The sequence below is a fragment of the Silurus aristotelis genome, assembly GCF_946808225.1.
Source record: "Silurus aristotelis genome assembly, chromosome: 28".
Lineage (NCBI taxonomy): Eukaryota > Metazoa > Chordata > Actinopteri > Siluriformes > Siluridae > Silurus > Silurus aristotelis.
Genome location: NC_139601.1, coordinates 8129220 through 8154325, shown reverse-complemented (window position 1 = coordinate 8154325; position 25106 = coordinate 8129220). Strand labels below are relative to the sequence as shown.

Genomic DNA, 25106 nt, shown 5'->3' with positions numbered 1-25106 from the left:
CAGAACCTTGATATGCTTCTTACAGAGCCACTCCTTGGTTATCCTGGCTGTGTGCTTTGGGTCACTGTCATCTTGGAAGACCCAGCCTCGACCCATCTTCAATGCTCTAACTGAGGGAAGGAGGTTGTTCCCCAAAATCTCGCAGTACGTGGCCCCGGTCATCCTCTCCTTAATACAGTGCAGTCGCCCTGTCCCATGTGCAGAAAAACACCCCCAAAGCATGATGCTACCACTCCCATGCTTCACAGTAGGGATGGTGTTCTTGGGATGGTACTCATCATTCTTCTTCCTCCAAACACGTTTAGTGGAATTATGACCCAAAAGTTCTATTTTGGTCTCATCTGACCACATGACTTTCTCCCATGACTCCTCTGGATCATCCAAATGGTCATTGGCAAGCTTAAGACGTGCCTGGACATGTGCTGGTTTAAGCAGGGGAACCTTCCGTGCCATGCATGATTTCAAACCATGACGTCTTGGTGTATTACCAACAGAAACCTTGGGAACGGTGGTCCCAGCTCTTTTCAGGTCATTGACCAGCTCCTCCCGTGTAGTTCTGGGCTGATTTCTCACCTTCCTTAGGATCATTGAGACCCCACGAGGTGAGATCTTGCATGGAGCCCCAGTCTGAGGGAGATTGACGGTCATGTTTAGCTTCTTCCATTTTCTAATGATTGCTCCAACAGTGGACCTTTTTTCACCAAGCTGCTTGGCAATTTCCCCATAGCCCTTTCCAGCCTTGTGGAGGTGTACAAGTTTGTCTCTAGTGTCTTTGGACAGCTCTTTGGTCTTGGCCATGTTAGTAGTTGGATTCTTACTGATTGTATGGGGTGGACAGGTGTCTTTATGCAGCTAACGACCTCAAACAGGTGCATCTAATTTAGGATAATAAATGTAGTGGAGGTGGACATTTTAAAGGCAGACTAACAGGTCTTTGAGGGTCAGAATTCTAGCTGATAGACAGGTGTTCAAATACTTATTTGTAGCTGTATCATACAAATGAATAGTTTAAAAATCATATATTGTGATTTCTGGATTTCTTTTTTTTATTTAGATTATGTCTCTCACAGTGGACATGCACCTACGATGACAATTTCAGACCCCTCCATGATTTCTAAGTGGGAGAACTTGCAAAATAGCAGGGTGTTCAAATACTTATTTTCCTCACTGTATATATAATATATATATATATATATATATATATATATATATATATATATATATATATATATATATATATATAATATATATATATATATATATATATATATATATATATATATATATATATATATATATATATATATATATATGTGTGTATGTGTATGTATGTGTGTATATATATATATAAAATTATATTTGCTTATATTAATTGGATTATAATTTTCTTAATTATTCTTTCAGTTTGTCCCCCCAAAATATTGTTTTATTGAGCACTCCCAATCATGGTTTGATTTATTTTCACATATATAAATGCATTTTGGTGTCAATTAGGGGGGCGTTGAGTGCCCTTTTTTATTTAAATGTTATTGTTAAATTTTTTCTGAATTGTACATCTGTGCCATCATTGAGCTAATATATCTTAACTTGAGTTAAAACAATGCACTTTGGCACATGTTATGATTCACTGACTTATGAAAGCATGGCACAGCTTTTGGAAAGAAGACCCATAGACATGGCAAGAGGAAGTTGTCATAGTGTAGCAAATAGAGAAAAACAGGAAAAGGGTATAAAATGACACCACACTGCTGGAAACATTGATGATTCATCCTTTGCATGACACTGGGGCATGTTTTAATTGATTTGTCTTTTTTTGTTCTGTATTTTGCACTGGCAAATTAATTCTCAGCTCTCAACAGGTTTTAAAAAACGAATGCTTTATTCTCTATAGTGCAATGCCCTGGATTTGGCAAACATTTGTGCTTATGATTTAAAAAATTTGATGTTTATGGAGGATATCCTGCCACTCCCCTGCAGTCCTTTACACTTTTCTTTTCTCAGTGAAAGGTGTCAGCAGGAACAAAGAAATGATATTGTACACAGCTGAACTTAAATCATGTAACAATTATTGATATGCCAAATACTTCAATTCAATTCATTTTTATTTATATGGTGCTTTTAACAATGAACGTTGTCTCAAAACAGTTTTACACAGATAATGTGGTGATATAAAGAACATCTTATTCATTTTTAAGTGTAAGTTGTCCCTGATGAGTAAGCCGGGATGAGAAAATACTAAACTTCATATAAATAAAATTTAACACTAGACCTTTATAATTGCTACAAAGCTTGACAGAAATATATAAATTCCATGTGTAAACTTTAAATGCATATATTTACAAGTTATGTGCATGCCAGAGGCAATGGTGGCAAAGAAAACATCCTTGCAGTGACTTGAGGATAAAACACAAAAAATAGACCTCTAATCATCTGGTGAGTCTGGATAGGTAGCAGTTATAAATGTTATCTCTTCTATAACTACACTCACCGGCCACTTTATAAGGTACACCTTACTAGTACCGGGTTGGACCCCCTTTTGCCTTCAGAACTGCCTTAATCCTTCGTTGCATAGATTCAACAAAGTACTGGAAACATACTGGTTCATATTGACATGATAGCATCACGCAGTTGCTGCCGATTTGTCGGCTGCACATCCATGATGCGAATCTCCCGTTCCACCACATCCCAAAGGTGCTTTATTGGATTGAGATCTGGTGACTGTGGAGGCCATTTAAATACAGTGAACATTGTCATGTTCAAGAAACCAGTCTGGGATGATTCGCGCTTTATAACATGGAGCATTATCCTGCTGGAAGTAGCCATCAGAAGATGGGTACACTGTGGTCATAAAGGGATGGACATGGTCAGCAACAATACTCAGGTAGGCTGTGGCGTTGACACGATGTTCAATTGGTACTAATGGGCCCAAAGTGTGCCAAGAAAATATCCCCCACACCATTACACCACCACCACCACCAGCCTGAACCGTTGATACAAGGCAGGATGGATCCATGCTTTCATGTTGTTGACGCCAAATTCTGACCCTACCATCCGAATATTGCAGACTCATCAGACCAGGCAATCTATTGTCCAATTTTGGTGAGCCTGTGCGAATTGTAGCCTCAGTTTCCTGTTCTTAGCTGTCAGGAGTTGCACCCGGTGTGGTCTTCTGCTGCTGTAGCCCATCCGCCTCAAGGTTCGACGTGTTGTGCGTTCAGAGATCCTCTTCTGCATACCTTGGTTGTAACGAGTGGTTATTTGAGTTACTGTTGCCTTTCTATCAGCTCGAACCACTCTGGTCATTCTCCTCTGACCTCTGGCATCAACAAGGCATTTGCGCCCACAGAACTGCAGCTCACTGGATATTTTCTGTTTTTCGGACCATTCTCTGTAAGCCCTAGAGATGGTTGTGCGTGAAAATCCCAGTAGATCAGCAGTTTCTGAAATACTCTGACCAGCCCGTCTGGCACCAACAGCCATGCCACGTTTAAAGTCACTTAAATCACCTTCCTCCCCTATTCCGATGCTCGGTTTGAACTGCAGCAGATCGTCTTGACCATGTCTACATGCCTAAATGCATTGAGTTGCTGCCATGTGATTGGCTGATTTAGAAATTTGCGTTAATGAGCAGTTGGTCTTTTGTTTGAAACACACCTATGTTCCTTTTGTTTATATGCAAGAAAGTCAACAAATGGCAAGAAAAATATCAAGAATTGAAAAGTGAATGACTGGAACAGAAGTTTAGACAGTTCAATCTAAATTTTACATTTATGTCTCTAACAGAAGAACTTAATTAAGACAAAGTATAGGAGAGAAGATGTAACCTGCTGCCCCACAGTCAAACATCTAAGTAGAACCTTATTGGTTTGGTGGTGTTTTGCAGCAAGTAACTTTGGATACCTATTATGAGTAAAAGGAATATGGAAAAAACATGGCTACTATTCCATACTTTAACTCTATGCAGGTCCAACTGGACTGTGGCTAATTTGAACGAATTTCATTATACAATAAGACAATGAAGTCCTGCAAGCATAATATAGAAAACAAACAGTTGGCTGGAGTGTTGTCTATCATGAAATGACCTGCCTAGTCCCCAAATCTAAATTCAAAAATTTAATAATAAAAATATTATATTAGTCAGAGAGCACCTTTGGCAAGTTTTAGAAGAGGTATGACAAAATATTTTAGCTAAATGTTTCTAGAATAGAACTGTCTGGATGCCAAAAAAGTGTAAAGGTTTTTCGAATAAAATAAATCTGTCCCTTCATTTATTTGTTTGAATTATTAAAATGAAAATTTCTTACCTAGGCCGATACAGCTGCACATAATATAATGGAAAAGCCACCCAGGGTAATTATGTAATCGTCGTGCTGCCTGTGGCCCTAGTAGTTCTGTTTTATTATATGTTATATGTATATGTGAAAATGTCTAATAATACCCATCCCACCTGCGATAGCAAGTCCTGCACTAAATCAGGTGTTGATGGACAGTGGTATACCAAGGCCTAACTAATATGACACCCTTACATACTCACGGACACTGCAATCTCTGCTAAATTGGGTTTGAGGTGATGGTTTTAGACTTACCTCTGTTCTAGGAAGATGGGACCTCAGGGAGAAGTAAGAGAGAGAACAAGAGAAAAGGGAGAGGCCTACATTCTGGGGGTTTGTAAATAATAATTAGTGAAGTCAGGTCAGCCATAAAATTAAAACCACCTGTATAATATTGCGTAGGTCCTCCTTGTACTACCAAAACAACTTGAAATAGACAAAGAAATAGACATCATCAGACCTTTTTAAAATTTGTGTTTTTTAGCACCAAGCATTAGCAGATGGACCACTATGGCTTGACACTTCCCACAAATTCTCAAATAGATTGGGTTTTTGGTGATTTTAAAGGGAAAAAGTCAACATGTTTCTCAAAACATTCCTGAGAAATGTAGCAGTGTATCAGGGTGTAGCAACCTGCTGAAAAGGCCAATGCCATTACAATATACCATTGCCATTAAGGGACATACATGGTGTGCACCAGCGTTTAGGAAGGTGGTATGTCTTAGATTAGCATCCACATGGCTGCCAGAACTGCATTTTTATACTTTCGTTTAGTAAATTCTTCTTCAGCAAGTTGTTGTAAAGTAGCATTCTGTGAGTTCTGACCAGAAGGGCTAGCCATTACTCCCCCAAATGCATTAATGTGCCTTGAGCACTTATGACCTTCTGTTGCTAGTTCACTAATTGTCCTCTCTTTGGTTTACTACTGGTAGGTACCAATTGCTACCAATTGCTATGATTAAAAAACCTTCCCATCAAATCAAAGCCAGTTACAAAATATTAACACACATTTGACAAAGTTAGCAAAGATTCTTTCAAGCAAAAATAGACCATCATAATCTTAAGCCTTAAACCGAAAACAACTATAAACATTGTTTTTAAACAAAACATCACAGCCAGGGGAAAGGAAAAAAAATGCATGTGTTTAAAATTTAAGCAATTTAATACAATTAATTTCAGGCACTTCATATATTTACATATATTAACTATGTATAATTATATAATCTTACTATTACACACGCAATATATACATTCTCCACTTGGTGCTCACTTACTGTTGTACTTACTCACACACACAAATTATGTAAAAGACTACAGGAAAGAAAGGAAGGAAGTGCGTAAAAAGGAATAGATGGAGAAAGGAAGGCAGCAACAGAGACTGAGAGAGCGCAATATGGAGTGGCTGCTCAAAGACCAACGCTGTCCTAAAACACTACAGTAGGACTACAGTGTACTGTTATAGTGTAAACCACCAACAGCTCATACTTGTTTGGAGACATACGCATGCATCTATTACTTTACTGCAGCAGTAGGTAAGTGCTAACTGGTCAGTTGCTTGGCTGGGCAGCTATTGTTCTTTTTTTTTTTACTTTTTTGCATTTATCTCCGCAGATTTCTTTTTCCTTTCTCCTTTTTCCTATTAATTCTCAAAATTTAGGGAGTTAAGTATAGCATTTAAATTTTTTGTTGAGTGCTGTTTTTTTGTTTGTTTTTTTTAACCAATTTTGTTAATAATGTGGATGTTTATTCCAATGTAAAATGACTTACAAGCCAAATGGGATAGCATTTAAAAACTGTGTATTTGAAGTAAGTGAGAATTTTCTCCATGGTTTTCACATGTGATTTCTTTTGTATCCGTTATATCTGTCTGTCATGTGTCCTCACAACTTTACTCTTGTGTTATACCTAACGGCCTTCAAGCAGACATTAATTTAATTTGGGTACTGCAGACATTTATTTTGGTTTCTGCTTGAGCTATACTCTCAGTACATTTGTTGGTTAAGGCAGACGTAGTTTATTCTGACATTATACTGACAGTATATTCAAAATAAAATATATTTCAGCTTTTTTCCCCCACCCCAATTATTGACTCTTTTTTATTGTGTTAAACCTGCTGTTTGCTATAGTCTGATCCTATTAATATAACCTCTTTTTTATTTAAATAGGGAGTCTAGTTCAGATAGAATAAACATGTCTGATGTGGTATGTGTGTGTTTTAGCATCAGTTGTTATAGTTGCCATGCAATAAAAATGAACAATAGGAGGAAACACATTGAAGCCCCCCCAACCCCCACCCCTTATATCTCTGGGTTTTTTTTTTTTTTTGTCCCTGTGTGTAATAGATACTGAACACACCAGTATGTTCAATTCAATTAAGTTTTATTTTTATAATGCTTTAAACAATGGGCATTGTCCCAAAGCAGCTTTACAGAATTAAATAGATTATGAATATGACCTGTAAATGGATAAATCGATTCATCTATGTTTATCGCTTATAAATTTATTATGTGCAAGCCATTGGCGACAGTGTCAAAGAAAAACTCAGAGATGGAATGAGGAAGATGAGGAAGAATCCTTGAGAGGAAGCAGAACCCTAAACATCACTGCACCCCGCAACATTGTATACCCGCCACAAATGGACATTCGGTGTAACCCAGATGAGGATGGGTTCCCTCTTAAGTCTGGTTCCTCTCAAGGTTTCTTCCTTATGCCATCTCGGGGAGTTTTTCCTTGCCACAGTCGCCAGTCGCCACCGGCTTGCTCATCAGGGACAAACTTACTCATAAAGAACATATTCATTTTTAATCACCGCATTATCTGTGTAAAGCTGCTTTGAGACAATGTTCATTGTTAAAAGTGCTATACAAATAAAAATGAATTGAATTGAATTGAATTAAACCCATCCTTATCTGGGTGACACTAAATGTCTTGTAATCATCAAAAAATTAACTATTTCAGACTTTTTTCCAAGTGATATTACTGCTGGAATTTAAATTTTTGTTTTAGTTTTGAAATAAAAACGAACAGGCTCAGCTTTGTAGTGTGGGAAGTCAATGGTTCCGGCAGATTCCAGAAAGTGTGGAATATCGTGGAATATAGTGTGCGAATATAGGGGTTTTTTTTGTGGAAGATATGTGGTTGGAATTTTTTTTTAAAGCTTTTGCTTTTTATATCAAAGTTTTGACAGTGGTGGTATGTTTAATATTGAAAGTAAAAGAAGCAGCTTGGTGGCCATATGTGGTTGAGTGACCTAGGAAATTGGTTATATTTATTCACAGCAGGAACTAGACCCAGTTCTCCTGGTTGTCAGCACAATAAACTCTGTGGCCCACTGACTGTTTTCCCCTTTCAACCTGGCCATTGGGGGTGTTCCTCAGACATGAGGCTGACAGAGTCCCCCATAATGTCCATAAAACATTTTTCCCATAATATCTATAAAGTGGGTAAATTGGTTCAGCAGTTTTACTGGACGAGGAGAGACTGAGGAGGGGAATTGGAAAAAGAGACTAAGGATCCATATGCAATATCTGCAAAACAATGTAATAAATAGTCCAAGGCCACTACCAGAAATAGACAGAAAGGCAGGTAACAATAATAAAAACAAAAAGCAATCCAAAAATAAAAAGCATAAATTGGCATTATTAGGGAATGAGACAGAAGGCAAAAGATCATACGGCCTCACAAGGAAATACGTAGAACTAAATCTTGACTATGGTGTGAAAGTGGATGCGCTTTTTATTATTTGAGTGGCTCTAATTGTGATAAAAGAAGCAGCAGTTCTAAACTGGGCTGGTGCCCAAAATTTGGTTGCAAGGATTATTTTCTGACCACTAGCCAAAATTATTTTAAGAAGAATTTAAATGGAAAGCTGCCCTTGTTTACATGTCTGTGAACATTTCAGTAAAACTAACAACACTAAAAATTTCATTTTCTCCATCACAGGTATGTCACCACCCATTATGCCAAGATTTTAGGGAAGGTAGGCCACTGCACCTCTCAGAATCACATCACATGTCACACCCTGTTACTGGTGGTAACATACATTTTTGGTAAGCATCCACAGTCTGATTTGAAAGGTTAAGACTTCTGGCCTGTATTTGAAAACTTCCATATCCACAATCTTTCACAATATTATAAAGTTTCAGATTTATACATTAACTATTTGTCATTGATTTTACTTAACATGAACATAGAAATGTTGCATATCATTGGCAGGATACAACATTTTGTACATTCCAGGTCATTTGACTTTAACTATACTCCTGTCAGGTTCCAACCCTTGCTCGCAACATGTCAACTCGCTCCTGTCCCACACACACCCGGTTTAACTCTGATCTGGAGGAAGGGGAAGAAGGAGTTTTTGATGTGGGGCAAGTGATTTTTTATTTAATTTTATTTGTGTATCCATTCTGCTGTATGCTCAACACACACAGGGCCTTTGCTTGCATAGCAAAAGGGGATTTCCCAATGCTTTCCATTAGAACTACAAATGAGAAACTTGGAGAAATGTATTTTCTTTTCCACAAAGTTTGGCTGATGAGGAAATTAAAAATTCAATTCATTTTTATTTGTATAGCGCTTTTAACAATGAACATTGTCTCAAAGCAGCTTTACACAGATAATGTGGTGATAAAAAATATGTTCTTTATAAGCGTAAGTTTGTCCATGATGAGCAAGCTGGTAGCGACTGTGGCAAGGAAAAACTCCCCGAGATGGCATAAGGAAGAAACCTTGAGAGGAACCAGACTCAATAGGGAACCCATCCTTATCTGGGTTGCACTAAATGTCCATTTATTGCAGATATACAATGTTCCGGGGTACAGTGATGGTGATCAGAAGAAAACTGTAGTCCTGAGTCAGTGTAGCAGACTGTTGACATTAAGCACTGAGACTGTGGCTGAGTCCTGAACACTAATTGGAAGGCTGTTCCATAACTGTGGGGCTTTAAAAGAGAAAGATCTGCCCCCTGCTGTAGTCTTAATTATTTGAGGTACCAACAAATAGCTTGCACCTTTTGATCTAAGTAGGCGTGGAGGATCATATTGGTACAGAAGTTTACTCAGATACTGCGTTGTAAAACCATTAAGTGCTTTATACGTCACTAGTAGTGTTTTATAATCAATGCGAAATTTAATTGGGAGCCAGTGTAGACTGGTAATATTACTCAAGTGAGCCTTAAAGGAAAGACTAGGGTCAATAATCACACCAAGGTCTTTGACTGCTGTACACGCTGAAACAGAAACACAATCTGGCTTTGCTGAAATCTACAACTGTGTATCATCAGCATAGCTAAAGAACATATATAAAGAGAAATGCACTGGGCCTAAGACAGATCCTTGCGGAACACCAAACTTTACCTCAGAGAGTGTGGAGAACTCACCATTTACATCAAGAAACTGATAGCGATCAGTCAAATAAGACCTAAGCCAAGAGAGAGCTGTTCCCTTTATTCCAACAACGTTCTAGCAAGCAGGATAGTATGATCAATGGTGTCAAAAGCTGCACTAAGGTCGAGCAAAACTAGTAAGATCAGAGGCCAATACCAGCTCATTTACCACCTTAACTAGTGACGTCTCTGTGCTATGATGAGGCCTAAATCCCGACTGATACATTTTGAAAATCTTATTCCTAAGTAGATGTGAGCATAACTGCTGTGCTACAACCTTTTCAAAAATTTTGGATATAAAGGGGAGGTTTGATATTGGCCTGTAGTTTGACAGCTGACATGGGTCAATGTCAGGTTTCTTAATTAGGGGGGTGGATAACTGCCAGTTTGAAGGATTTAGGTACATAACCAGTGCTAATGGAAGAGTTTATCTATTTTAAAACAGGTATAATTACCTCTGGAATTATCTGTTTGAAGAAACTTGTAGGCAAGGGTTTTCGAAAATGCTAGTTAATGCTGGAAATAAATGAAATTGTCATTCTCTTGAATAGGAGTAAAACTTTGTAATTGATTGTAGTGCTGCAACGACGAAAATACGTCGACATGCGTGAAATGCGTCGACGCGTCACACTGTTTACATTCATCTCGTGTAATGGCGGCTTCTGCTTCTGGGAATGGAGAAAGTTCCAGTCTGTCACAAAAAGCTAGACTACGATTATCAAAAGTATAGGAATACTTTAAACAGAGGCAAAATAAAATAGTCCTTTGTTCCCTTTGCAATACCGAAATGTCGTACCACGGCAGCACAACTGCGATGCACGAGCACCTCAGTAGAAAACATCCTGGTGCTCTCCGACCTCAAAAGGACGAGCCATCTTTGTAAGTATTTATTATTACAATTAGTAATTATTGTGTTCTTACCTGCTGTGTTTTGGTCAAGAATTAATTAATATATGCTAGGTAATAATGGTAATGCTAATTGCTAACGGTATAAACTCTAAACATATACTGTATAGTTTACTTTGGTGACAATAAAGCAAACTTTTAACTTTTAATTTACATTTACTGGTTGTTGGAAGTTGTTTATGCACACAGACTTAAGATTAACTACTAGATTTACATTAACAGTTCGCTGTAATCTAGTAGTGTACGTGAACATATAGATAAATAGGCTACTAGTGCATTTTTGTTTACTTCTGGCACAAGCCAATTAAATAAAACATAATCACAAGTACGTGATTAATAACAAATTATCTCATTAGTTAAAGAGTTTAAAATGCTTTCAGTATTTCATAATAAAATGACAGTCACTACACTTTCTGAAATAGAATTAATATTGTAATCAAAGTAATCACATTGTAATTAATCACATTCAGTTAATTGAAAAATATGCAGATTTACTACCCTCTTTAAAAGACAGTACAGTTTATATATTGTTAGCATTAATAGATTTCATGTTTAAATTGGTTCCTAATGTTAATTAGTGTGTTTGTTTTTTCTCAGGAAGAGGCAAAGCTGTGTACAAGATTTCTTTCATATAAAGGATGTCACTGTTTGCACGCCCCAAATGGCCTTACACTTTGACTTTTTGCACAGTGTTGAGTTTTGTTGAATTTATATGGCATTATTCGTGCCTGATGTTAAAGTGTTGTTTACATTTTATTTTTGGCACTTTATTTTTGTATACTGTAAAAAACATTGAAGTATTTTTTGGAAAAAATATTAATAAAAGTTAAAATATTATATTAGAAGTTGTACTTATAATTTTTTGTAAAATTATCCAAAGGATTAATTAGCTAATAAAAAAAAAAGATCACTAGATTAAGCAAAAAATAATCGTTGAAGTAGTCGACTAATCGAAAAAATAATCGCCAGATTAGTTGACAGAAAAAATAATCATTAGTTGCAGCTCTATTTGATTGTGTTATAATTACACTGCTGTCTACAGGGTTATTTGTAAAATAGTTTGGATTTATATTAATCGTCTGGATTTTTTGCCTGATGTTTTCAACTTTATTATTAAAAAAGGTAATAAAGTCATTACTACCTAATGATTGTGTGCATATTGGTGCAGTGCTTTTATTTCCTGTTAATTTTGCTACCTTGCTGAATAAAAATCTAGAATTATGTTTATTTTCTATGAAGGTGGAGAAATTTGCTGATCTAGCAGCACAAAGAGATTTTTTTTCCTAATAATTTAGGTGGCTCTCCTTCCATGCTTTTTGAAATACTGTCAATTTTGTTTGACGCTATTTCCCTTTTAATTTCCGAGTGGTCTGTTTTAAGGTGCACGTATGTTAATTATACCACTGTGCTATTTTTTTCCTCCCTAATCATTTCGGTCTTAAGGGGAGCTACATCATCTAGAATGTAACGGAACATTGATTATAGATATTCATTGGCCCAGTCAAGCTCTGCGGGGTCAAACGGAGATCTAATTAATATCGATATTTCCGGAACATTATTGATAAAACTCGCTGCTGTAGCTGACGTGAATGTATGCTTAACACGGTAACGTGATGAGGTACTAATGCAATAATTGAGGCAGATTAAAAAAAGAGATGAGGTAATTAGTACTAGATAACTTTTTTGTGGTTACTCAACTTTAACGCAATTGTTTAGTGTACATACTACCCTAATTTGTGTATAATGATGAGGATTATCATGGATAAACAGGACAAAATTTCCTGCACTAAAACCTATGAAAGTGATTATTATTAGAATTTTAAATTAGAATTTTAAATAATGAATTATCTACATGATTGCAAATTGCAGTATATTTACTGCAGAATTGATGTGATAAAATTTGAAGTAAAACTATATAATAAAAAAAAAAGTGTGTTTACCAGGGATTTCAACAGGAGCCTGATAAAACTAGTGAAGAAGAAAGAAAGACAACGATATACAGAAGTAAGTAACTATCTGGGAACACACTCATTTAAATCAACACACTTAGAAATTAAAGGCAATTTTATAAGGCTGCTTCACTGTTTTTACTTGTTTTTCTGCCCCTGCTGCCCTCTACAGGACACCAGCAAAGAGTTCTTTACTCTTAAGTTTGACCTAAATGTTGACATAGGCATGGAAATAGTCCAAGCTGTTAAAAAGAAATCCTTAAGGTGATTATGCACACGTCTTGCACAGACCTACCGCTACCACTTTCATTTATGTACAAGCATATAATGCATGAGAATTGTATAGGTGTATAAAATACTTTTATGAAGTTTGGTGCACTTAGTGTGTGTACATTGAGCGTGTGAATAATACTGTCACTGTGTTGTATGTAACAGGGATGTTCTAAGCACTGTGTTTGAGAAGAAGGGGATTGATTTATCTCAAGTTGATTTGTTTTTGGATCAGTCCAATACTCCCTTATCTCTTGGATTTGAGGCTTACCGCTTAGGGGGACACTACCTCAGAGTACGAGGTAAACAAGAATTCAACAACAAAGTCCCAGTGATTCCTAAACAAAGAATACAATCATCTAGAATTTATTTATGTGTTTTCCTTTATTTGTTATAGTTTATATAGCTTTACTAGCCTGGCAATTCTTGTGGAGTTAACAAAAAAAATCCTAATTTATTTAGTGTGTTGATTAACTGTATTGCATTGTGCACATTATTAGCAAGACCAGAAGAGCTGAGGATGGAGAAAGGTGTGAAGGATCCTCGTTCCCTTAGCTTGCCCATCATAAGACCCTCAACTGCCTATAGTGCTTTCTTCGGCCGGGTAGAACATGGTTCTTTGGGCAGACGAGAGGCAGCAAATTTGCATGTAAGTTTTTTTAAATATAGATTTTTTTTTTTTTTTTTTCTTGTATGCACTTATTTTTGTTTCTTGCTTGGAAATTGCAGAAATTTGTGAAAGGGCGGAACAAATGGTATAGTTTCTGAATTGGCTTCTTTGTAAACGGGATTGGCCTTTTGGCTAGAACAGAATCCCTTATTATGTGCAAGAGTGAATTGTGCAGTATGGTAAAAACTATTGTAAAATTAAAAGAATACTTTAAAATTTAAATTATATAATAAAATAAATTATAAGACTGGAGATAATTTTAGTTTTGGTGGTAACTAATTTCAATATAGTTAAACAAAATAAAAAAAGAATTAACAATAAGCTAAACAGGACAACACAAGACCCAACATGAAAGAAATAAGCATTAATACTGAGTCATTAGTAATGAAAGAAGTAGAGAAAATAAATACAGTATGAATTGAAATATTTTGACAGTTTAGATAAAAAAAAAAAAAAGGGTTTACAGCAGGGGTCACCAACATGATGCCCACGGGCCTTTTCTAAAAATAGCTCACCATAGCGCCACTTACCAGTGAGCTGCAGCTAATTATTTTTGTTGTTATTCTTTTTTAAATCTGTCACGGATAGACCAAGAGTCCATACCATACTGGAGTAGTCTGTACATATACAAGGCAGAGGCTTGAGGAGAAGTACGAACCGGAGAGCTGGTATAAACCATAATGCGGGTAGAATCTGTAATGCGGGTTGTCCAGGGATGATTGCAAATGTGAACCTTTAAAGGCAAACCTATCTTGAGCGCTTCCTCCAAAGCGGCGCCATGAGCATGGAAGTACGGGGAATACTAGTGGTAGAAGTCCAGTAGATCTCTCATGGCAACGAGTAGATCCGACCGTGAGTGAGGTGGAATCGGAACCTTACAGTGGAAAGGTAATGGGGAACAGCTGTAGGTGATTAGAGCAGAGAGAGGCTGAGTGAGAGTTAGAGCCTTGGAGAGAGGCGTGGTTGGTGGTTCCCTAACAAAATCACACTTGCATTCATGTGAATTTTTAAAATGACAATATTAAAATATAGATGACTAGATATAGATGCATATCATTAATTATTAATAACAACATATAATTAAAGGTAAATAGAGCAAATTTGTTATTTTAGAAGTGTGTATCAAACTGGTAGCCCTTCACAATAATCGGTACCCAAGAAGTACATCTCAGTTTTAACAGCCTCTGATCAGCAGGAGATGTAGCCTTCGGCACAGATTTTGGGACTTACAGCTGAAAATGCCCTACCTAACTTTAAATTTTAACAGTTCCTGATAAAATTGGGCTACATACACAAAAAAAAAACATATTTAAAAAGAAGACACTTGAGCTGTACTGTTCATTATTTAAAGTTGATATTGCTCAAAAAGATAATAAGTTATATTAAGTTATATATGATGAAGTACCATACATTTTTTTTCCTGAATTGATTTTTCTCTTCATATATAAATACATGAAATCAGTAAAGTAGCAATCCAGAAAAGGACTGGGTTAAAACCCACATGTCTCATGAGTTTATATTTTAAATTGAATAAGGATATCATGAAAAATAAGATTCCTACAAACATTTATCTGAGACTATGTCTGATTCACCCGGTCCAAATTTTAGGACTCTCAGCTGAAATGCCCTACCTAAATTTTAAATGTTAACAGTTCCTGAGAAAACAAAATCTTAGATATTTTTGTAAAGAAGACACTTTGAGCTTTACTGCCAATCATCAAGTTAATATTGCTCAAAAAGATTTTAAATTATAGATGATGAGGTGCCATGGATATATATTTCCTGCATTGAACAATATTTTTATTTCATATATAAATACATGAAATAGGTCCCCTGGTGGTCTAGTGGTTAGGATGCGGCGCTCTCACCGCTGCGGCCCGGGTTCGATCCCCGGTCAGGGAACCGACCCCAGCCACTCTTAGTGCCGGTCCCAAGCCCGGTTAAATAGGGAGGGTTGCGTTAGGAAATGCATCCAGCGTAAAAACGTGCCAAATCAAACATGCGCAGGATCCGCTGTGGCGTCCCCTAACGGGAGAAGCCGAAAGAAAGTTTTATATAAATACATGAAATCAGTCCTGGAGCAATCCAGAAAAGTACTGGGTTGAAAGCCACATGTCTCATGAGTTTATATTTCAAATTTTATGAAGATTTTAATGACAAATGAGATTCCTACAACCATTTATCTGAGACTATGTCTGATCCTTTTCTCCCTCCCACTGTTTGAGAGTCACCTGCTAAACTCAGGTGGCCATTCATACTCCATTCATACAGTCTGCATATAAATAAATGGCTGACCATTTAAAGGCTATTGTTAAACATGTTTGGCTATTGATATTAATTTACCATTCATATTGATGGCCAAGTAGCCAGACAATCTATTGTTTTACAGTCATGGCCATTCATATTGATGTGCGGCCATTCCAATCTCAGCAACACACACACTCTCACACACTTACTTTTCAAGCATTTCTTTTATAAAAACAAACGGGCGAAAGAAACCTATAACCTTGTATAAAACTGTAAAGGGAGATTTATTGTAACTTACAGATGTAAAATAACATCTCCATGCAGTCTCTGTTCTCCAAGTCTCTGTTCTTACTCCGCCCCCAAGAATATTTTCTACATCGCTGCTTTGTGCAAATCTGAGATTTGTGCGAATCTCAAATTTTTTTTACTGTCCATTTTTTTCCGTTTTCAATTTTTTTGTAAACAAAGCTCAGTTAGCATGCACTATAAACAGCTGTTTGTGCCGAACTTAGAGCTGCATTACTTCCTGGTTTGTCACAGCACATTCTGCTTCGACCAGTAAGAGTTTGTAAAGAGTAATAAAACTAAGACTCACACAAGTGGGGAATAAAATCCTCCCATATTTCGTTAGAATCCTGCACTTATTGGCTACATAATGCCATAATGCTACTGGCTGGAAATAAAAGGTTTGGAATGATAGGTGGCACATAATAAAAACGTCATGGCACCTGGCTATAGTGGAGACTCAACCAAAGATTCCGCCTCTTTTACTTTTTTTGTTTATTATTATTTTTTATTTTGTGGTCTCAAGCATTTTGTAACACTATATTCTACCAGCTATATTTGTTTTTTACCATCAAGATGTTAATCAAGATGTTTTACCATCAAGTTTTTTTAATGCAAAAGATATTCCGAAAGATATTCACAAACACCAGCCGAAGTTCTGTGACATAAACAAAGGAATAACCATCTAAATTACAACACTATTGTTTGGTTGGAGCAAAAATGCTTTAGGCATGTTGTTCAGTGGAGCCTTATCTTTCCTAATAAACCGGGATTAGCAGCAGTGGATCTTTGTGACTTGTTATTACAATAATAATGTAAGTAGTGAATTTTTTTTTTTTTTATGCATGTTGTTTGTGTGTACTGCTTAAAAACATTCATCAAATACATTCGTTATATACGTTTTCCATTGAATAGCAGTGATCTAAAATCGCTGCTTGAGGCTTGGAGCTTTAGAATGATGTATAGTTAGTCATGGTTACTCTTCTCCCTTTTTATTTAATCTGTTGCTAAACATTAACACCTGAAAACAATGGGATATCGGTTACGTGGGCGCAGTGCTGACGACTAAGTGGAATCACCGTCAACTTGCGCTTCCTCAGCAGGGCATTTGTTACCTTGGCAGTGTGTTTGGAGGTCATTATTATGTTGGAAAACATCTGTTCGGCTCAGTTTCTAAAGGGCGGGCATCATGCTCTGCTTCAGAATGTTACAGTACATGTTGGTATTCATGTTTCCCTCAGTAAACTGCAGCTCCCCAGTACCAGCAGCACTCATGCAGCCCCAGACCATGATGATACCACCACCATGCTTGACTTTAGGCAAGACACAATTTTCTTAGTACTTCTCACCAGGGTGTCGCCACACATGCTGGACACTATCTGAGCCAAACAAGTTTATCCTAGTCTTCTCAGACTACAGGACATGGTTCCAGTAATTCATGCTCTTGGACAGTTTGTCCTCAGCCAACTGTTTGCAGGATTTCTTGTGAGCCAGCTTCAGAAAAGACTTCCTTCTGGGACGACGGCCATGCAAACTGACTTGTTGCATCTGCAACCTCTAAAGCAATGCTGCAGCACATCAGTTTTTAAGATAGCTACTGCACCTGATGCACAGTTATGGTGTACTCATTTTTGTTAGAAATATATCTATACTCTATACAATCTGCACATTGACTACTCTAAAATATATCCAAGTTTCATTTCTATAGTATTGTCCCTTTAAACAATAGACTAAAAGAGTTGCTGAAATTTGAGGGGTATAATCACTTTTGTGTGTGTGTGTGTGTGTGTGTGTGTGTATGTGTATATATATATATATATATATATATATATATATATATATATATATATATATATATATATATATATATATATATATATACAGTGAGGAAAATAAGTATTTGAACACCCTGCTATTTTGCAAGTTCTCCCACTTAGAAATCATGGAGGGGTCTGAAATTGTCATCGTAGGTGCATGTCCACTGTGAGAGACATAATCTAAAAAAAAAAATCCAGAAATCACAATATATGATTTTTTAACAATTTATTTGTATGATACAGCTGCAAATAAGTATTTGAACACCTGAGAAAGTCAATGTTAATATTTGGTACAGGAGCCTTTGTTTGCAATTACAGAGGTCAAATGTTTCCTGTAGTTTTTCACCAGGTTTGCACACACTGCAGGGGGGATTTTGGCCCACTCCTCCACACAGATCTTCTCTAGATCAGTCAGGTTTCTGGCCTGTCGCTGAGAAACACGGAGTTTGAGCTCCCTCCAAAGATTCTCTATTGGGTTTAGGTCTGGAGACTGGCTAGGCCATGCCAGAACCTTGATATGCTTCTTACAGAGCCACTCCTTGGTTATCCTGGCTGTGTGCTTCGGGTCATTGTCATGTTGGAAGACCCAGCCTCGACCCATCTTCAATGCTCTAACTGAGGGAAGGAGGTTGTTCCCCAAAATCTCGCAATACATGGCCCCGGTCATCCTCTCCTTAATACAGTGCAGTCACCCTGTCCCATGTGCAGAAAAACACCCCCAAAGCATGATGCTACCACCCCTATGCTTCACAGTAGGGATGGTGTTCTTGGGATGGTACTCATCATTCTTCTTCCTCCAAACACGTTTAGTGGAATTATGACCCAAAAGTTCTATTTTGGTCTCATCTGACCACATGACTTTCTCCCATGACTCCTCTGGATCATCCAAATGGTCATTGGCAAACTTAAGACGTGCCTGGACATGTGCTGGTTTAAGCAGGGGAACCTTCCGTGCCATGCATGATTTCAAACCATGACGTCTAAGTGTATTACCAACAGTAACCTTGGAAACGGTGGTCCCAGCTCTTTTCAGGTCATTGACCAGCTCCTCCCGTGTAGTTCTGGGCTGATTTCTCACCTTCCTTAGGATCTATGAGACCCCATGAGGTGAGTTCTTGCATGGAGCCCCAGTCTGAGGAAGATTGACAGTCATGTTTAGCTTCTTCTATTTTCTAATGATTGCTCCAACAGTGGACCTTTTTTCACCAAGCTGCTTGGCAATTTCCCCGTAGCCCTTTCCAGCCTTGTGGAGGTGTACAATTTTGTCTCTAGTGTCTTTGGACAGCTCTTTGGTCTTGGCCATGTTAGTAGTTGGATTCTTACCGATTGTATGGGATGGACAGGTGTCTTTATGCAGCCAACGACCTCAAACAGGTGCATCTAATTTAGGATAATAAATGTAGTGGAGGTGGACATTTTAAAGGCAGACTAACAGGTCTTTGAGGGTCAGAATTCTAGCTGATCGACAGGTGTTCAAATACTTATTTGCAGCTGTATCATACAAATAAATAGTTTAAAAATCATATATTGTGATTTCTGGATTTTTTTTTTTAGATTATGTCTCTCACAGTGGACATGCACCTACGATGACAATTTCAGACCCCTCCATGATTTCTAAGTGGGAGAACTTGCAAAATAGCAGGGTGTTCAAATACTTATTTTCCTCACTGTATATATATATACACACACATACACAGTGGGTACGGAAAGTATTCAGACCCCCTTAAATTTTTCACCCTTTGTTATATTGCAGCCATTTGCTAAAATCATTTAGGTTTATTCTTCTTCCTCATGAATGTACACATAGCACCCCATACTGACAGAAAAACACAGAATTGTTGACATTGTTGCAGATTTATTAAAAAAGAAAAACTGAAATATTACATGGTCCTAAGTATTCAGACCCTTTGCTCAGTATTTAGTAGAAGCCCCCTTTTGATCTAATACAGCCAGGAGTCTTTTTGGGAAAGATGCAACAAGTCTTTCACACCTGGATTTGGGGATCCTCTGCCATTCCTCCTTGCAGGTCCTCTCCAGTTCTGTCAGGTTGGATGGTAAACGTTGGTGGACAGCCATTTTTAGGTCTCTCCAGAGATGCTCAATTAGGTTTAAGTCAGGGCTCTGGCTGGATTCAAGAACAGTCACAGAGTTGTTGGAAAGCCACTCCTTCGTTATTTTAGCTGTGTGCTTAGGGTCATTGTCTTGTTGGAAGGTAAACCTTCGGCCCAGTCTGAGGTCCAGAGCACTCTGGAGAAGGTTTTTGTCCAGGATATCCCTGTACTTGGCCGCATTCATCTTTCCCTCGATTGCAACCAGTCGTCCCATTCATGAGGAAGAAGAATGAACTTAAATGATTTTAGCAAATGGCTGCAATATAACAAAGAGTGAAAAATTTAAGGGGGTCTGAATACTTTCCGTACCCACTGTGTGTGTGTGTGTGTGTGTATATATATATATATATATATATATATATATATATATATATATATATAATATACAGTACAGACCAAAAGTTTGGACACACCTTCTCATTCAAAGAGTTTTCTTTATTTTCATGACTATGAAAATTGTAGAGTCACACTGAAGGCATCAAGGGCTATTTGACCAAGAAGGAGAGTGATGGGGTGCTGCGCCAGATGACCTGGCCTCCACAGTCACCGGACCTGAACCCAATCGAGATGGTTTAGGGGTGAGCTGGACCGCAGAGTGAAGGCAAAAGGGCCAACAAGTGCCAAGCATCTCTTGGGGAACTCCTTCAAGACTGTTGGAAGACCATTTCAGGTGACTACCTCTTGAAGCTCATCAAGAGAATGCCAAGAGTGTGCAAAGCAGTAATCAAAGCAAAAGGTGGCTACTTTGAAGAACCTAGAATATGACATTTTTCAGTTGTTTCACACTTTTTTGTTATGTATATAATTCCATATATAATTCCACGTGTTAATTCATAGTTTTTATGCCTTCAGTGTGAATCTACAATTTTCATAGTCATGAAAATAAAGAAAACTCTTTGAATGAGAAGGTGTGTCTGTACTATATATATATATATATATATATTTCATTATCAATTTACATAGGCCCTGTACAGGTGTTCACAGTTCAAAGTTTTGTCTGTTAACTACTTCCTCATTACACACAGTGCAACCATGTTCCTCATCAGCAGATCAGTAGATGTAGTAAAATATAGTTTAACTCTAAATTAATTACACATCAACACAATCATTGCTAAGCTAAATAGTGTGTGTGCTAATGGCTTTTCCATAAGCAAATTGGACAGTTGTAAAGTTTTGATTTTAAGTTTTGTAATTCATTAGGATTATCATATAGAAGGACAGAGGTATTCTGTGTCATGCCGTATCTGCCTGGCCTTATGTAACCTGTCATAAATGTGGTTGTAAAGAAGGGCTAGTAGACATGATGCACTGTTCCAAAGTGTGTGAGAGACTGTGTAAGTGCTGTGACAGAGAATGTGTGTTATCGGTTTGACCAATGTGGCAGAGTGGAGTGAAGGGACAACAGCTTTCAACCTCACAGAATTCATTCTAGGGATCAAAGAGAAACAAAAGACAATCAGCAGCGGCAGATTGGCAGGTACGAGGAGTGCAGAGAAAAGACACGAAGAAACCCCAAGAAGAGGATTTTTTTTGGCTGAAATTTACCAACCAATATGCTTTGGATAAATAATTACTTTCTTGATTATTAACAATTATTTTGTTTCTGATACCAAAAATCTATATTTTTTTTGTAGAAAACTGGGATGTTCCTAATTTCTTGACTAACCATTTAAAGAATGCCGTTTCGGAACATAATGCCCGTACCTCTACTATTTTTTTACGACTGAATGGACACATTTTGTGGAAATGCTTAATTTCCGTCAGAGAACATGGCATGTGCCCAGAGTGCCAGGTGTTTTCGAGACTGTAGAAGGAACACTAGCTCACTATAGCCCCCTAAGTGAGCTCTCTGAGGTGCAGAACCGCAGCTCTCAGACCCATGGACTGGTGGCTGCCCGTGTGCAGCATTTTGAATCTGGGGTGATTTATCCACCCAGCTGCATATCAGGGAACTCTTCCTTAGATCCTTCCTGCAGCTCATCAGACCTACATGGAGTTACTAAACAAGGAAGCAAGGTACTGATTGTACAGTAAAATACTGTAATACCGTAAACCCTTACAATATATCTACATTCAAATATTCAAAAACAAATAAAAAATGAAGATATTACTGAAGCTGTATTTGAACTTATGTAGGCCACATGCAAGAAAAGTGGTTCTGCTTTTAAATATTTGTATTTATGATCTTGGAAGGGTGGGATTGCAAAATGTCTTAAAGTAAACAGTACCTGTTGTATATTATGGTGGGGAAGTTAGTTGTTAGGATGGCAAGTATACAAGAAATGAAGCCTATTCATCCCCATGTCTACCCCCAATTTTTTATTTTTATTTGTACAGCGCTTTTAACCATGGACATTGTCTCAAAGCAGCTTTGCACAGATAATGTGGTAATAAAGAATGTTTTTTGGGGTTTTTTTTTATATGTGTAAGTTTGTCCCTAATAAACAAGCAAGTGGTGACTGATAAGGTAAAACTCACTTATATGGCATAAGGAAGAAACCTTGAGATGATCCAGACTTAAGAGGGAACCCATCCCCATCTGAGTGGAACCAAACGATGTTGAGCTGTGCAGTAATGATCAAATGCAAACTGTAGTCCTGAGTCAGTGTAGCATACTGTTAACAGTCCAAGTACAGTCCAAATACATCCTCAAAGCTCCTGTGTTGCTCCTTAATTTCATGGATGCCCAGGCTGTTGATGTGAGACCATCCCCAGCTGCCTAGAGTGGCCTCCAATCGAAGAGAACACCATCCAGAGACAGGCCAGGACGAAGCGGGCAGATCCAAGGAGAGCAGAGGGTCAGGAACACTGTTCGCTGGTACCTCAGAAGCATGTTTAACTCGAAAGAGAGACAGAAGAGGGGAGACAGGGAGAAAAAGATATGGATTATCAAGTATTATTATTGTTATAACTTAAGGACACTGTGCAGTTGGGAACTCCAGCAAGACTCACTATTTCAGCATAACTAAAAGGAAGAGCCAGAAGGTATCACAGACGAGGGCTCTCTGGGATAAGAGATGGCTCGCCACACCACAGTCAACACCTGGGTGAATGCTTGAAAGTGATGGGATGACAGCATACAAATATCCCAGTTCACTAAACACTCCATATCCATGATCCCTCCAGATCTGCTACTTTACCTAAGAAAAACCTACAGATATAAGGCTTGACTAAATAAATGTTTTCAGCCTCAACCTGAACACTGAGACTGAGTGTCTGAGTCCTGAACACTAATTGGAAGGCTGTTCTGTAACTGTGGGACTATATAAGAGAAAGATCTGCCCCTGCTGTAGTCTTTATTATTTGCGATACCAACAAATAGCCTGCACCTTTTGATCTAAGTGTCTGGGGAATCATAATGGTACAGTAGTTCACTTGGATACTGAGATACTCTATATTCTTTTTGATTATACAATTTCTCTCAATTGTGGCAGGGAGGAAGAATTCTTTCATTTGTCTTTCAAGCATCATTGTGTCTTCTTTACTGGTGTGAGTTAGGTTTCTCCTAAATATCCCACAGTTAATTAAAAATGACACATCTACAACAATGGCTCCTGAAGCAAACTAAGAATATGTCAAAACATTAAGACTAAGGAAAGATGTTTGTAAAGCCTCAGATAAAAAAATAATCAAGAAGACAAATACAAGTCTAGTTCAAGCTGAATTTATTTTTTACTTTAGTTGATTTCCTGGTTGCTTTGTCTTAATGTTTATTTACCTGTTAAACCCATGGAAGAAACACTTAAAATGCTCCCTATTACAACTTCAATGTCTCTCAAACTGGAAGATATGACTTGTATACCAGGAGAGTTTTTATTTTTGCCAAAGATTTGCCATTACAATCAGCATGTATGAGGTAATCCAGAAAGCTGATGATTGTTTTCTCCTTCTCTCTTATACTCTTTTTTTTTCAGGGTCAAGCACATAGACGGAAGAACATTACAGAGTTTCTTGGTGACACAAATGTTTCTCTGGATTCAGTGTCGCAGTTGAGTGGTTTCAGCACGATTACAAACACAGGGACGGATCGTTGGAAAAACAAAGCTGCCAGCCGCTTCAGCGTTCTTTTCAGCTCCAGCTCGAGCAATGGCTCAATAAGCAAGGTCTGTCATATTCATCTTAGGGCATAACGATACACAAAATGTGTTCAATTTTGAAACAGTTAAGAGGAAGAAATGCAAAACATAAAATTGCTTGTCTTTTTTTTATTAATGCAGTTTATTAATATTAACATTTGTGAACATAAATTGTTCTACATTTTATAAAATGACGTATAAAAATAAAATGTAATTTTTTTATTATATTGATTAAATTGAGTAATCGATTATATTGGCACAAATTTAATTGATTAAATAAATATAATATCGTATTTTGACACTACAAACCGTAGTATGCCTATGGGCAGCTCAACACTGGGCCCATTTACCGGCAGGAAATGCTTAGAATGTGTGGAGCTCTAGTGAGCAGTGGCATTTTGGTATTTGCCTTTATTCACAGTGACTTTTATATAAAGCAACTGTATAGATGATGGTAAATTGCATCCATTTTATCCAGAGCAACATACAAAAGTGAAGTATCTATTAGTGAATACATTCTGATATTGCTTCATTAGGACACAGACTAAAAATCTTGTCAGAAAAGGTTGTCAATCTAAAACCCTTTGAGACAGAAAATGTTTTTATTAGTTGTGTAATAATAGAAGAAGTGTTAATTTATGTACTGGTGGAATGTAAGACATTGATCATTTATCCATCCATATACCTATCTATACATCCATCTATTAATCTTACAGGAATGTGAACGTGTAGAGCAACTGCAGAGTAAGCTTCATTCTTATACTCTGTTTGGATTACCCAAGATGCCTCAGCAGCTCTCCTTCCACAGAGACTCCTGGGAGGAAGAGCCTAACCTTGAGATGGAGGAGAGCTGGAAAGAACTTCTGGAGAATCCTGAGGTAAATGCACATACATTTTTATAAAGTTTTCTAACAGCCCTATGGGTTTTCTAACTTATCAAATCTTAACACAGCCTATTTTATTCTAGTTTCTCATTTAAAAATATCAAATTCTTCATTACTCAGCTATTATGTGTGCCATATTTTATTTTTATTGTGTGGACATGACATTTACTATGA

General features: G+C 37.4%; 1 protein-coding gene across 5 annotated transcripts in view; it reads left to right on the top strand.

Annotated features, from left to right (window-relative positions):
- plekhg5a (pleckstrin homology domain containing, family G (with RhoGef domain) member 5a) overlaps window positions 1-25106 on the top strand; it is a 52787-nt gene that overhangs the window by 10740 nt on the left and 16941 nt on the right. Inside the window, exons 1-9 of one of the 5 annotated variants that reach the window (XM_083534081.1) lie at window positions 5680-5863; window positions 8274-8310; window positions 8601-8701; window positions 12567-12627; window positions 12745-12836; window positions 13008-13144; window positions 13343-13491; window positions 23887-24075; window positions 24765-24926. In XM_083534081.1, coding sequence (XP_083390207.1) covers window positions 5835-5863; window positions 8274-8310; window positions 8601-8701; window positions 12567-12627; window positions 12745-12836; window positions 13008-13144; window positions 13343-13491; window positions 23887-24075; window positions 24765-24926 — 957 coding nt within the window. In that variant the 5' untranslated portion in view covers window positions 5680-5834. Of the gene's footprint in view, window positions 1-5679; window positions 5864-8273; window positions 8311-8600; window positions 8702-11896; window positions 12628-12744; window positions 12837-13007; window positions 13145-13342; window positions 13492-21163; window positions 21989-23886; window positions 24076-24764; window positions 24927-25106 lie in introns of those variants that run through there. The other 4 variants (XM_083534084.1, XM_083534083.1, XM_083534082.1 and 1 more) reach the window with 4 other exon arrangements.